This window comes from Sarcophilus harrisii, chromosome 1 (assembly GCF_902635505.1).
Source record: "Sarcophilus harrisii chromosome 1, mSarHar1.11, whole genome shotgun sequence".
Lineage (NCBI taxonomy): Eukaryota > Metazoa > Chordata > Mammalia > Dasyuromorphia > Dasyuridae > Sarcophilus > Sarcophilus harrisii.
Window position 1 is genome coordinate 101,648,835 of NC_045426.1, and position 15,959 is coordinate 101,664,793.

The window sequence follows — 15,959 nt, forward strand, 5'->3', positions numbered from 1 at the left end:
TCTGAAAAATTGCATCTGAGCCAATATTATCCACATAAAACTTTAAAAATATTTTTCATCTTTCAAATTTTAATTTTTTAATCTTTCAAAAATTTAACATACTAGGAAAAGCTATATTATATACATTGACTGATGAGACAAAAGACATTCCAGAAATAACAATGATCAAAATCCAGGCACGAATGAATGAATGCAAGAAATCAGGAGGTTTAGGGAAAAGAAACTATTATAAGATTTTAAAGTAATTAGTTATGTAGTTTTGTACTACAAAACCAAAAGCTGCAGTTATAAAACAATCGATCAACACATCCATTAGATCATTATTTTGGCTGATAAAGGCTGCTAGGATTGGCATTTGCTTATTAATCTAGACAGTGCTAAGTGTTAAAAAGAAAATTACTGCAACATTTTCAGCCAAGCTAGACATACTAAATCCTAGAACCATAAAGATACATGTCATCACCTTTTATTGTTCTTCAGTGCAGTAACATGGACACTGTCAGACAGAAACAGGCAATTATTAAGAGACTGATATCACTACTTTTAAAAAATGTAAAATTTACAAAAAAATAAAATTGATGGCCACCTTCCAGAGAACTATTTTCATTGTTTTACTAATAAAACTAAAATCTGCATTTATAGAAGGTTATCTCAGTTCAAACAACATTTATTTTCATATCAGAGAGTAAGGAACCTCTATCTGTAAAATATTCAAGCAACTTGTGACAATACTATGATATGTAGCCTGAAGGTTATAAATACCGTTTGCTTCTACAATTGGCCTAAGAATAAGAATCACATTAATATGTGTTATAGTGTCTTATTCACTGCAGAGTTTTCAGGGTAATAACTGCAAAATCCAAAAATGGGAGAATGATACAAGTAACTTTGCTCTAAACAGTCTGAACTGTAAAGCAATCTTAAAAAGCAAAATACTTAAAGATTTTAAAAGGAAATAAACAGCAAAGATAAACAGAAGAAAGGGAAGTTATGAAGGGTGATGAAGAGACATGAACCAAAAAACTCAAATACCTAGCAAAATAGTATCATACTTACCTAGTACAGTACTTGTCACACAGTGGGCATGCAGTGTTGCTGATTTACTCCATTAGTATAAAGACTTAATATCACTACAAATTAATGTAAAAAAATAACTAAATGCATATTTAATTTGCATATATGAAAAGGAGACCTAGTTCATGAAATATTAAAGTAAAATAGACTCACAACAATGAAATCTCAATTTTAAAAAATCTAAGTAAAAATAAGTGTTCCTTACCTGCCTTTATTTTCCTTTCCTTTCACTTTATTTTCTTGACTTTTTCCTCCAGTTGGATCCCATTCTACACAGTTATCTTCAACTTTTAAGTTCAGATGGGATGATGAGCTATCCAAATTGAAGTTAAGTGCTATTTTAAGACAACATGTTAAACTGTTAAAAAAAAATAAAGGAGCACACACACACACACACACACACACACACACACACACACACACATAGTTTCAGGAGTTTGTAATTTCAAATATAAAAAAAAAAAGTCTAGAGAGCTGAAATTCACTATTGGTCTTACTATGACAAAAAAGGATCCAGAAACTGAGGCTCATGGTGCTTATATTAATTTTCCCATGGAGTCACTGTGAGAAGAAACTTCTGTAAACTAAATGTAATAAACTATCTATGATAGTTCATAGATAATCTTTTGGGGAAGATAACAGACATTTTGAGGGTTGTCATGACAATACAAGACACATCTCCTGCCATTCTTATAGGGCAGAGCAAGTATATGTAGATTTGACTGAGGAGAGTAGAAAAAAGAATGGCACTAAGACAAGAGTATGAAACCTGACAAATGGCACCTTGTCCAACATATTTAAGAACACAGAATCAAAGGAAAGACATCAGAAATAATTTAGTTTCCACTCCTTCATTTCATAGAGAGATAGGTATCAAGCATTCACTTTGTGTCAAGTTCTGTTGTTTAAGCTCTGAGTATACAAATATAGGGGGAGCAAGGTGACACAGTAGAATGCCAGGTCTGGAGTCAGGAAAACTCATCTTTCTGAGTTCCGATCTGGCTTCCAACATTTCCTAGGTATATGACCTTAGGCAAATCACAACCCTTTTTGCTTCAATTTCCTCATCTGTAACTGGCAAAACATTCTAGTATCTCTTCCAAGAAAACCCCAAATGAAGTCAGGAAAGGTCAAACAACTGAAAAAAAAAAAGACTGAACAACAGTCTACTAGGAGAAATCTGAAAATAATGGGTTTCAGAATTGTAACCTGTGGGTAAATGCAACTAATGCATATCTACCAAAGATTTTAAAAGTTTCTCTCAGTTTTATCTATAAAAAAGGGGTGAGAAAAGAGTGAAACTGAATGACTGACTGCAAGTTCATTTCCATCTCTAGCCTTATACTCCTAATGTAAAATCAGAAATCCTTGGGCAACCTTATCTATTGAGCAGTTATAAAAATTATTCTCTTGTACTGGTTGTAACATCTCATGTTAAGGAATATTATAGTCCCAGATAAAGTAATGTATAGTACACTAGAACACTTAAAGAAATTCTGAATCATACACTGAAGAAATATTTTTAGAAAGAGCTATTAAACATTATTGGAGCAATTAGGTGGTATGTATATATATCTATATATAGATATAGATATAGAAATAGATATATCTAGATAAATAGATAGATAGATAAATAAATAGATAGATAGATAGATAGATATATCCAATGCCAATCCATTGATTGGCAATTTGGTGTAGAGTAAAATCTGAGTTCAAATCTGGATGCAAACACTAGCTGTATGACCTTTAGCAAGTCATTTAACTGCTAACTGCCTCAATTTCCTCAAAATATAAAAGGGATAATATTTGCATCTACCTCCCAGGGTTTTTGTGAGAATCAAATGAGATGGTACCCCACTGAATAGAAAAAAATACAAAACAAAAGATCTCAAATTTTTTAAAAATGACAATTTCAAAGCTAGCAGACATTGCATAATCATTGCCTAAAATGCTTGGAAACAAATTTATTTTTTTAATTTTTAAAAATATTTTTTAAATTATAACTTTTTATTGACAACATTCTAAAATTTAGAAGGAAGCTACATGTAAGGGCATTCATCGCATTCAAGTCAATTTATATAATAGGCCTTTCATAATTTAATGAGATACATTCTGCAGTGAAATGAGACTAAGGTACCCATAGAGATTACTCAATGTCATTTCTGCATCTTTCACACATCTCAGTAAAATTAAAAAAAAAAAAGCCCCTCTATCTATTACTAAGAGCTTATTATAGGACAGAAAAATGGAGTAAAGTCTGATATATTCCTAAATTCAATCTTAACTTTCTGGCATAAAACCTTAAAATTACTATAGAAAGTCACAGAAATTTTGTTTCACATGTAGCTATTCATTTTACCTTTGGTTTCCAATGTTATTGGATCAGAATATTCTCCTGCTACAGCCTTGTTACAAGCTCGAACTCGGAAATTCATATATTTTGAATCAAACTTTAACCCTGAAAGAACATAAACAATCAGATTTTTTTCTTAAAAATTTTAGGGTAAGTTATTTGTGCAATATTTCAGTTAACAAACAGAAGTTTTTATCAACAAATACAATCCTTTTGCCCTTTAGACAGTGAGAAAGTTTCATCTCATAAAAAAGTCAAAAGCATACCATTTCCTCTCAGTCTCCAAGTCAAGTACATTATCAAACATTTCATTATTTATTAACTTATTCTCTTATTAAGAAATGAGAAGAAAATAAATTGTTTTATATTTGTGTAGTAGTATTATCATCTAATATAAAAAAGCAAATAACATCATGATAAATCTGGCAGTTTTATGTAGTTTTCCATACTTCATTGAAGTTAGTATTAGTTTGTTCTTTTTATTTATCTCACTGTGCTTACATGCTATACTTTGCATTATAGTTATATGTATTCCCATTTTCCCTACATACCACTAAAGCTCTCTGGCTACAGGAATTAAGTCATTGAACTTTTTAGTCGACATGTGCTTTGCACTCGGTGGTCATTAATGCTGAGCAAAGGAATAACTAGAGATTTCTCAACAATGACATTATCATTAAGATTTTTATATGAAAGCCACCTAAATTGGTCTTTTTAGATACAAAGAATAAAGTACTACAATACAGCATTACACTAACCAGAGATAAAATCTAATTAATCTTTAAATCACCATCATATTAGTTATTTTAACAATCAATGAAATAGGAAAGAAGGAAACAAGTATTTAAGTGGCAACTATGTGCCAGACACTGTGAATGCTTCACACAAATATCATCTCATCTGATCCTCACAACAAGTCTGGGAGGTTAAATATATAGTTCTCATTTTAGTGTTGAGGAGTTGACTTGTTGCTATAATCTTGTTGCAAGCTCAAACCCAAAAGTTCATATATTTTTAATCAAACTTTAAGCCTGAAAGAACATGAATGATCTCCATTCATAAGGGAAAATAAAAACATAAAATATAGTAACAATAAATAAACTTCATTTTGGCCTTGTAAAGAACATCTTACTCAGGGTGGGTTTCCATCCCATTTCATCTTCTCCAACAGGTTATCTCCTCTACTATCTCTATTCTCTCAGTTACCTTTTTAATCTCTTCCTATCTGCTGGCTGCTTCTCTAATGCCTACTAATATTTCTACATCTCCTTTCTCCTATAAAAAAAAACCCTCAATTGGAGACAATATCAACAAAGAAGAAAATAGCATTAAAAAAAGATCCATATCACAGGCTACTATTTTCTTCCTTTTCTGGCTACATTTCTTCAAGAAAGCTATTTGCTTTTCGTCTGTAATCTGGCTTCTGACCTCATCATTCAACTGAAACTGTTCTCTCCAAAGTCACCAAAGATTTCTTAAATGACAAATCTAAGTCTTTTCACAATCCTCATCATCCTTGATTTCTTTACATGTTGTCAATCACCCTTTTCTTCTTAATCTCTTCTCTAGATTTTTTGACACTGTTCTCTTCTAGTTTTCCTCCTACACATCAAACCACTCCAGTCTCCTTTGTTGGATCTCCATTCAGATCATGCACACAAACTGTCAGTGCCCTCCAAGGCTCTAATCTTAGCCTTCTTCTCTTCTCCCTCAATAGTATTTTGTTTAGTGATCTCATCAACTTCCATTACCATTATGTGATGATTCTTAGGTCTATTTATTGATTCTAATCTCTCTCATCTCCAATTTTTCACCAGACATTTCAAACCGAATACTTCAGATCATCTTAAACCCAATATGGCCAAAACTGAGCTCATTATCTTTCTCCCAATCCTCCTATGTTCCTAACTTCCCTATTGCTGTTGAGGACATCACCATCCTACTGGTCACCCAAGTTTTCAACTTAAGTGTATTTCTCCACTACTCACTTTTCCCTCCTCCCCCTAGGACAAAGTATTCTGTTGCCAAGTTCTGATGTGAAGTCTATCTTCACAACTCTGGTATACATCTCCTTGTTTCCTCTGGCACGACTACAACCCTGATATAGACCCTCATCACCTCATGTCTGGACTACTGACATACTTTACTGGTTGATCTTCATGCCTCAAGTTTCTCCCCATTCCAGTCCATCCTCAACTCATCCACTAAATTAAACTTCCTGATGTCAACCCTTCCATTCAATAAATTTCATGGGCTCCCTATTATTTCTAATATCAAATATGAAATTTTCCTTGGCATTTATAACTCGATATAATCTAGTCCCTTCCTATCTTTCCAGTCTTTTTATACCTTACTGTCCTTCACTGTGACCCAGGGACACTTACTTCTTTATTGTTCCTCAAGCAAGACCCTCCCAAATACATATATTTTCCCAAGCTATTTCTTCTGTCTGAAGTTCTCTCCTTTCTGATTTCCACCTCCAGGCTTCCCTGAAGTCCCAACTAAAATCCTACCCTCTACCAAAAAAAAAAAAAAAAAAAAACTTTCTTGATCCCTCTTAATAATGCAAGTTTCTTCTCTCCATTGATTATCTCCAGTTTATCATGTTTATACTGTACATGGATACTTGCAAATTGTCCCTTCCTCCCACCATTAAATTTCGTTCCATGCAAGGTGGGACTATTTTGTTGCCTTTCTTTGTATACCCAGTGTTTAGTATAGTTCCTAGTACACAGTGGGTGCTTAATGCACAGTGACTTGAATGGACATCCAAAATTTGCACACACACACACACACACACACAAAAACTGAGACAAATCTCTATAGACAATATCTAATATGTATGAGATAAATGGTCTGAGTATAAATACATAGATAATTTGTATTCTTAGGAAACACAGATATACAGACATCTGAAAATTTGTTCAATCTCAATAACAACTAAAGAAATGCAAATTAAAGCAGTTGAGTAAAAATTAATCGAACATAATTACACTATGTGGTATGTTGGAAAAAATATTAAAAACACGATTATATGGTATCTATGAAAATTAGTAAAATCCTTCTGGAAAGCAATCTGCCAAGAAACCAAAAGAATCATGAAGGTAATCATATTTTTAATCTATAATCCTACTTCTATGGGGAATATATCTCAAGAAATAATAACAATCATAAATCCACAAATCAGTAAAAAAAATGTACCTTTTATTATAAAAGAGAACACACAATAAAAGAGGAAGATAAAAAATAAATTAAAAACTTCAGAAATACTCAGAAAAAATACACTGATAATGAATATTTTGAAACTAAGCTTTATATAGCATTTTAAATTTTAAGTCTTTCCTTTATAGCAACTCATTATAAGTTGGAGATTACCATGAACTGATTTCTGAAAATGAAAATGTATAGTCTTTACCAGATAATGTATATTCAGTGCCCTTAATGTAATCTATTAGTTCCCAGCATCTCTCATCCTTTATACGTGGAAGTCCATCAAAATTTGTTTTCCTGTATTCTAGTATAAAATGATCAATCTTATTATCTTCTTCTGGCATCTTCCAAGCAACTGTTACACAATTGTCAGCTACCAAACATTCTGCTGGATCTATCTCTGGAGCTTTGGGAACTGCAAGAAAAGAAACAGCTATTAGAATCCTAATCAAATATTTATGTTTCAAACATATATATTTTCATTCTGCTTTTAAACTGCATGAGCAACTTCAGTTAAGATAAGTATCCCAATTCCTTTAATATTGTTTTTAAAAAGATACTTTTTTGAATTAAGACATTAATACAAAATGTTTTATATAAAACTTAATTTTAAAGACAATCCAATTCTTTAGCATTAAAAAATAATTTCAAAGAAATTAAAAATTATTAGTCCTAATATGGAAATGAGAGAAATAATAGAATGTTAACATTAAGGACCATTAATAATCTTTTATTTTCAAGAGTCATATATTGCATTTTAATCAATTCCTCATAATAAATGTCACATTTATACATAAATTTTAAGTGACAGAATGGGCTTGTTAGGTCTCTGACAACTAGATTCAATTTATTCCTCTAACCTATGTTTAGTACAGTACAACATTATAATCAGATATAAATAAACATTAAAATGCAAATAATCAGATTCAAAATGCAAGAAAAATGTAAAAATAACATGCAAAAAGTATGAAAGATAGCCAAAATAACTTCACTGGTACTAATTTTCCAGTAGATGATGATGATGAAGAAAAGCATTTGGCTCAGGTTTCTTTATTACTCCATTATATTTTTAAAAGTAAAATTACAAAGTTGCCAAAATTAATCTATTTTGTGTTTCTAAGTATTCTGTAAACATCTGCAGTAACAAGTCATAAAAATTTTTTTGCAACTATGGTTCACTGTAGCAGAGGTACGACCTATATCACAAATCCCTACCCAAAAAAAATAAAATATTGCAAAATGGTCTCCTTATTCAATTTCTTAAAATGAAATTAATTTTCAACTTCTTCAATCCAGATTTGTAATTTTTGGGGTGGAAAAATATGGAAATTACACCTTCAACAGAAAAGATGAAAACCTTACCTTGCAGTAAGATAAAACCTTAACATATGAATTGTATCAGCATCCCTTCAAATATCATGGAGAAAGCAGTGAATGAGTTGGTCACCCAAAAGCATGTGAACATAAATGATAGAAGTCATAAGATATGTACAATTGGGAAGTGAAGTAAAGGTCAATGAGACTAGAGGTCAAGAGTCCATGTAGCTTTAAAAATTAAAGATAAAGTATATTTTATCCTAAAGATAACAAGAAGTCACTGGAGTTATTTGAGTAGAGGTTAAATGTGAGCTTAAGGAAAATCAGTTTATCAGGACTGTTAAAGATAGGCTGAAGGAAGAAGAGACTTGAGGCTGATTATCCATTCAGGAACTCATTTCAATAATCTTCAAGATTAGAACTTGAATTTAGATGGTAATAGTGTGAGTAGAGAAAAGGGTCAGAAGCAAAAGATGTCATGAAGGAAGAAAAAGCAAGTTGGGGAACTATAATTAAATGTGTTGTAAGGGAGAACAAAGTACAGAATAATGTTAAAATTATGAATCTTAACAGGGACACTGGGAATAGTTCATTTAACAAAAATAGGGAAGTATGGAACAAGGAAGAGTTTAATGGAAAAGACAATGAGTTCAGTTATAGACTTGCTGAATTTAAGGTGACTCTGAAACATTCATCTTTCAATGCTCTTAGGGATATTGTGATATAGGACTAAATCTCAGGGAAAAGACTGAAACTGAATGCACTTATCTGAAAGTCATGTGCATAAAAAGTAGAATTAAAATCATGAAAGCTAATAGCTTACAAAAACAGTAACTAACAACCATACTTATTGGATACTTGGATAAAAAGCCAGCAAAAGACACTGAGAAGTGATCACACAGGTAAAAGGAGAACTAGGAGAGAATGGAAGTAGCAACCTGAAAGTCAAGTCTCCAGAAGATGGTAGTCAACAACGTCAAACACAACAGATAAGTAGAGAAAGATTTGGACTGAAAAGATTCAATTTTATAAATTAGGAACTCACTGGTAACTTTGGAGAGAGTGGTTTCTGAGATCACACACCAAAGTGCAAAAGGTTTAAATAGTAAGTGAAAGGAGAAGTAGACAATGTAGAGAATTTTTTAAAGAACTTTGCCTCAAAAAGGGTGGAGAGATGAGAACAGTGGAATGAAGGAGACAGGTACACTTGAAGAGAGTAATTAAGGGGGAAGTTGAAAATTTAAGTGTGGCCCAGAGAGAGGACTGTGGGAACTGAGTGTGGACCACAACATAGCATTTTCACTCTTTCTGTTGTTGTTTGCTTGCATTTTGTTTTCTTTCTTCTTGATCTGATTTTTCTTGTGCAGCAATATAACTATATAAATATGTATACATATATTGGATTTAACATATATTTTAACATAATTAACATGTATTGGACTACATGTTGAATGTAGGGGGAAGAAGGGGAAAATTTGGAACAGAAAGTTTTGCAAGGGTCAATATTGAAAAATTACCTATGCATATGTTTTGTAAATAAAAAGTGTTAATAAAAAAAAAAAGAAAGCAGTCTGGAGAAAAATGGGTATAGAGTAACATCTCACACCTTTATATTAAGATAAGCTCTAAATGGATAATATAATAAACAAATGAAAGAAATATGTAAAAAAAAATTTAAATGTGGAAGAGAATTATTAAAGATGTTAAAATCTGCTAGAGATTCTATGCCACTTCTATAACAGAAACTTGGGGAAAGGAGGGAGCTCAGATTGAATGACCTCAATTTTTTCAGTAAAGTATTAAGTAAGGTTCTTAGCTGAGATGGATAACTGTAAAAAGCCTGAGGAGGGATGAGTTTTGAAACAGCTTCTGTGATGTATGAGATCAAAGATTACTCATGGGGGTATCTAGGTAGTGCAAGTAGATAGAGCACTAGATCTGAAGTCAGGAGGATCGAAGTTGAAATCTGGCCTCAGATACTAGCTGTGTGATCCTAGAAAAGTCACTTAATCTCAACTGCCTTCCTCCTTCTCTTGCCCAAAAAAATAAATTAGGGAGAAATAAAAGAACTCGCTCATTGCATGAGGGTTAACTTGGGGCCTGGCTACATGAATTCATAATACTCCTAACACTTTCTCAAGACTTTTTTCAGCTTTTGTTCAGAAGCAGGAACAGAGGAGGTAGATGATAGGTAGGAGGCAAATCAGAAGTAATGAATAGTAAAAAAAGAAAGAAAAGTGGAAGCTCAATAAGGGGACATGAGACCCCAGAGCAGAGGAGAATGTAGAGATGAAATGGCTATCTATTTATTTGAGACTGGAGGAGGAGAAAAGTGAAATCAGAGTACAGACAACAGCCTGAGAAAGTACTGAGAGTCAGAGGGAACGGAAATTTTCATGAGATTTAAGAAACAAGTGTGGAAGGGATGAAGCATATAGAGAAGTGGTGTGATAGGAGGAGTCAGATAGGAGAATATCAATTTTTAATCAGCAAAATCAAACATTTACAGTGTCAAGATCTAGTTGTAACCATCCCTATGGCTGAAATGGAGTAAAGATATAGATTATTTTTCTATTTCTTCCATATGCTTCATATATTCAACAGTATAAATTAGATTTGATTGGATACTAGGAATGCTAGGAAAAGATTAATTCTAGCTAAAGTACAAAAGATGTGATCTTCAGCAATATATAAATATGTACTACATATTATATATCTATATATCTATATATCTATATATATATATATATATATATATATATGCATACATTTGGATTGTGTGGAACATAACTATTACAAGGTATATAAATCTACCATGATACACAACAACCTCATGTGTATTATCTTTGCCTTTCCCCAAATACTACAAGCTCCTTAACTATTTGAGCAGAGGCTGTCTTAAATTCTTATATATCATCCATTGGGACAAGCACATTGTAGGCATTGATATAAATTAGTGAACTGACTTAACCATATGCAAAATAAAGAATTCAGATACAAGTTTCTAAAAGCTTAAGTTGTTTAAAATCTGCTCATTTGCTTACTCAGAATGTGTCAAGCAAGAATTTTACACATAGCAGTTTTTCAATAGTGGACAAAATTCAGCTTTCTAATTAAAAGAATAGAGAATCAATTCAAATTTTTCAGGACTTAAAGAATTTTTGTTTAATGATTGTTTTGAAAAAAACTTATAAATGGGTAAATTTCAATTAGCATTTATTACACATTTTACCTTAACCCCATCTTTACTTCTGTCTCAAAACATCTCTCACTTCCTTCAAGACTTAGATCATGTACCAGCTTCTATATAAAGCCTTTCCTGATCACATCAAAATGTCATTGCCCACCTTCCTTTATTTATGTAATCTTTCTGTATTTTATTTATACTGTATATTCTTATATGGAATGTCCCAAAAGTCTTAATGCAATTTTAAATGATTAAAACTTACAAAGCCAGGTAACTCTTAGAGGTCATAAATCAAATCAAGTTAAGTTTCAGTTATGTCTGGTTCTTCATGATACCATTTGGCATTTTCTTGGCAAAGATACTAGAGTGTTTTGCCATTTCCAACTCATGCAAACAGGGTTAAGTGCCCAGGGTTGCACACCTAATTAAGTGTCTAAAGCCAGATCTGAACTCAGAAAGATGAGTCTTCCTAACTCCAGGTCTGACACTATTCATTGAGTCATCTAGCTGCTCCAATACAATCAAGCCAGCTACAAAAGTTTAAAAACATACTAGGACTTGTGGGAAACCCTGTAAATGTACATTTTGTCACCCCACGTAGAATGAAAGCTCCTTGAGAGAAAAAACTGAGTCTTTTTTTGTCTTTATATCTCCAGCACCTAAACTGATGTTTGACATACACTAAATCCTTAATAAATGCTTACTTATTGATATTATCATAATAATAATTAATTTTGTTACTACTACTACTACTACTACTTTTATTGCTATGAATGTCTAAATAGCCCTTAAACACTTATAGTCATCTCATTTAATCCTAATTTAATTAAGTAGTAATAATATTATTGCTACCATTTTCCAGCTTATAGAACTTAGACTTATTTTATCTTCCTTATTTTATAAGTGAGAAAAGTGAGGCTCAGAAAGTTCAGCGATTTATACCTGGTCCTACCACATTTAGAGTCAAACTGTAAAATGATATTTGACACTAATCTACATGTCTTTTCACTATACCACATAGTCCCTAATACTATCCAAAGAAACAATCTGTCAAAATGCTTTAAAACAAAACCAATTATTCAGAATCAGGCTCAGCAAGTAAGACAGATCTATACAAGTAACTTTATTTAATCAACTTCTCTAGCTAGATTTAAAAACTTTTTTCAAGCTAATACACACTGCCTTACTAATAGCATCTCTTTCAAATTTTATTCCAATTAAAACAAAAATAACCAAAGATAGATTATTTAACTCTAAGTTAAATACATATTTCTTGAACTATCATCCATTAAACATTTTTTAAAACTGTATCATTAATATCCAACTTTTTTAATGGCTCTGACTACATGATTGAGCACAAACCATTTTTTAATTGGTTACTTGGTAATAATAATAATGCATACAACAACAGCATGAATTATTTAATGGAAAATTTTTTACTATACCTTTGCCATTTTAAAATTAACATTCCACTAAATCGTTATGCAAGTCATATATGACTGTGACAGAATATTATTTTGCTATTAGAAATGATGAACAGGACTCAGAAAAAAATCTGAAAAGCCTTATATGCACTGATGCAAAGTGAAAAAAGCAGAACCAGGAGAACACTGTATATACTAATAGTAATACAACATGATCATCAACTATGAATGACTTATTAGCTAATCTCCACAATACAATGATCTAAGACAATTCTGAAGGATTTATGATGAAAAATGCTACCCATTTCTACAGAAAGAACTGTTGGAATCTGAATGCAGATTGAAGCCTTCTTTTTCTTTATTTTTCTTTTTTTCTTGTCAACGTTTTCTTTCACAACACAACTAACATAGAAATGTGTTTCACATGACTGCACACATATAACCTATAACAAATTGCTTATCTTCTCAATGAGGGGAAAGAGAAAGGAGAGATGGAGAGAACTTGGTATTCAAAAGTTTAAAGATATGAAATTTTAAAATTGTTTTTATATATAATTGTGTGGAAAGTAAAATATTAAATTTTAAAAATTAACACTACATTAAAAGTAGAGTAGTGAATAAAGTGCCAGACCTAGCTGTGTGACCCATGTCACTGAACCCTGTTTGCCTCATTTCTTCATCTATAAAATGAATCTGGAGAAAGAAATGACAAACCACTCCAGTATCTTTGCCAAGAAAATCCCAAATGGGGTCACAGAGAGTTGGACACAACTGAAATAAATGAACAACAATAACAACAAGATCATATTGTTGATTTTGCCCATACTCTTCCAACTAAATGAAAATAGTCAGATTAACATATAAATTGCTGTTCACTACAGAAAAACTTGAAGAGGAGAAAATTTATTTAATATAAGAACATCACATTAATTTTACCTGGAAGAAACTTCAAAGTCTGGAGCATCTGTCTTTCCTGAGAAAAATCCACCATTAGGTGAGTCATGTTATCACTGACTTTTGGTTTCAAAGAAAGGCGAAAAGCTGAAGCCATTGTGACTCTATATCAAACACAAAAGTATTATGGTTAAAAAGGAGGAGAAAGCATGGAAGAGTACCAAATTAATTCACAAAATGAATTAAGTGTAGAAATGTCTAATAATTTCAGAAACTGATTCCAAAGATAAATCTGTCAATATCCAATAATAATGTGCTTTGGAATTCTTTCTAAAATTACCCTGAAAATTGTAAAAAAAATTTTAATGTGAAGAAAAATTAAAATTTATTAATGAATTTGGTAATCTCATTCAATATTTTAAATTATATACATATATATGTATTTAACCAAAAATTAATATATAATTGTATAAACTTATAAAAATTCATATGCTTATAAGTAATCACTGTCTACCACTTAATTAAATCATACCAAAATCTTACAATGCTAGTCTAAGTTCTTTTCCCAATTGTCAAAAATTATAACCAAATAGTTCCTTCTATTTATACTCTGTCTTCTAATATCAGTTTACATGAAAATATACCCTCAAAAGAGAATGTAGCTTGGCAAATAGGAGTAAGAGGGTCTATGTGAAAGAGTTAAGTGACCAACAAGTAGAATAGCATTGTACTGCTTTGTAATTAAGATAAAAGTATCTTATTTTAAGGTTGTTTTTAAAATTAAAGATATTAAAATACTGTTATATTGTTTAAAAAGAAGAAGCAAGGATTAGTAAACTTGAGACTTTCACAAAATCATAGAATTTGAGTTAGAAGAGACTTTAGTGGCCATATAATCCAACCCACATCTAAAGAATCCACACTATAACAGACCCAACAGGTGGTCATTTTGCCTCTGGCTTGATGACTTCCTAGGAGGAAGAACATACCAATATAATCCACTTCTGAACAAGTTTAATAGTTAGGAAGTTTTTCCTGACAAAACATTTCCATTTTTGCAATATCCACCCAGTTGCTCCTGGCTCTGCCTTACAGGGTCAAACTGAACAAGTCTAATTCAAAGTCCTTCAGATACTTGAAATTCACTATCATGTCTCCTTTCTCCCCAGTTGAACATCCTTAGTTCCTTCAACCAATATGACATGAATAGTTAGGCCCTTCACAATTCTAGCTGCCCTCTTCTGGACACTGTCCAACTTATGTTGCTCTTAAAGTGTGGTGCCCAGAACTAAACACTGTATTCTAGATGTGATCTGACTATGGTGGAGCATCTTAAATATACAAAATACCTGTATAGATGCATTTAAAAGGCTTACTTATCAATCCAATATAAAAATGGGATTTAGATAGGAATCTATTTAATTTCTATGGATTTTTTAATTAATAGGTTATAATAATGTAGTCCCATCTCCCACACATACTAGCTCTGTGAATCTGAGCAAGTCTCTTAAATTCTCAGTGCCCCAGGCAACTTTGTAAAGCTATAAATTGTAAAACAGTGCACAATGTGAATTGGTAGTGGGAATTAGCTTACCCAGTTCTTCTATAAGAATGAAATCATAACAACTGTAAAGACATGTATAGAAGAATCACATATGTTTGACATATATTGGATTGCTTGTTGTCTAGGAATGAGGGTGGGAGAAGGAGGTGGAAAAAATTTGAAATACAAGGTTTTGCAGGGGTGAATGTTGAAAATTTTATGCATGAATTTTGAAAATAAAAAGCTAAAAAATTTTAAAAATAAAAAAGACTGAAATCAAAACCTGGACCAAAAAAAAAAAAGAAAGAAAGAAAGAAAGAAAAATAATGTACTCCTTATTTGGACTTGTAATTAGTGTTTTGCTTTTAAAACCCAGAATACTTTCTAAATGTTACATTTTTCTCTAAAATTCTCATTTTTCCGAACATAATAAATTGCCACAAGCATGATAAACTAGTTTTCAGGATGAATTCAGAGAAAGCTAACTCTTTCAACCAAGCATGAAGAAGAGCTGCAACCAGAATACCAAAAAAGTATTAAATGTAAGTATCCACTTAACTAATCAGATCAGAATCAAAGCTTGAAATCAAGAGATATTTAAACCAGATAGTCTTTATATTATGTAATTTCAAGCCCAGGGAAAAAATGCTTTAACAGACCAAGGCAAGATCACCAAGAAGAGGATCTAGAATTCAAATTCAGTCTCAGGTTCCTGATAAGCACTATCTCAATAAAATGGAATTCTAGTATACAGCTCTCACAGTGGATCAAGTCATAGGTAGACAATTTCTGTATTTTTTGAAGTAGTTTTGACATCTGAAAATGCTATGTGCAAAGCAGTCAAAGTAAACCTGGCTGAATAAATGAAGACTATTAAATAATTTATTATCTTCATTGATTCCCATCAAACCTAACACTATTTAGAAATTTTAGTTCAAAATGATGAGGTACAATACA

The 15,959-nt window shown here is 31.8% G+C and overlaps 1 protein-coding gene across 5 annotated transcripts in view; it reads right to left on the minus strand.

Annotated features, from left to right (window-relative positions):
* Positions 1 to 15,959, minus strand: part of FSD1L (fibronectin type III and SPRY domain containing 1 like) — an 80,222-nt gene that overhangs the window by 22,618 nt on the left and 41,645 nt on the right. For 3 of the 5 annotated variants that reach the window (XM_031961444.1, XM_031961421.1, XM_031961440.1), the window contains exons 6-10: positions 13,502 to 13,623; positions 6,843 to 7,052; positions 3,434 to 3,532; positions 1,280 to 1,409; positions 464 to 496 (exon numbers count right to left, since the gene is read on the minus strand). In XM_031961444.1, the coding sequence (XP_031817304.1) occupies positions 464 to 496; positions 1,280 to 1,409; positions 3,434 to 3,532; positions 6,843 to 7,052; positions 13,502 to 13,623 (594 nt within the window). The remainder of the gene's footprint in view (positions 1 to 463; positions 497 to 1,279; positions 1,410 to 3,433; positions 3,533 to 6,842; positions 7,053 to 13,501; positions 13,624 to 15,959) is intronic. The other 2 variants (XM_031961434.1, XM_031961427.1) reach the window with 1 other exon arrangement.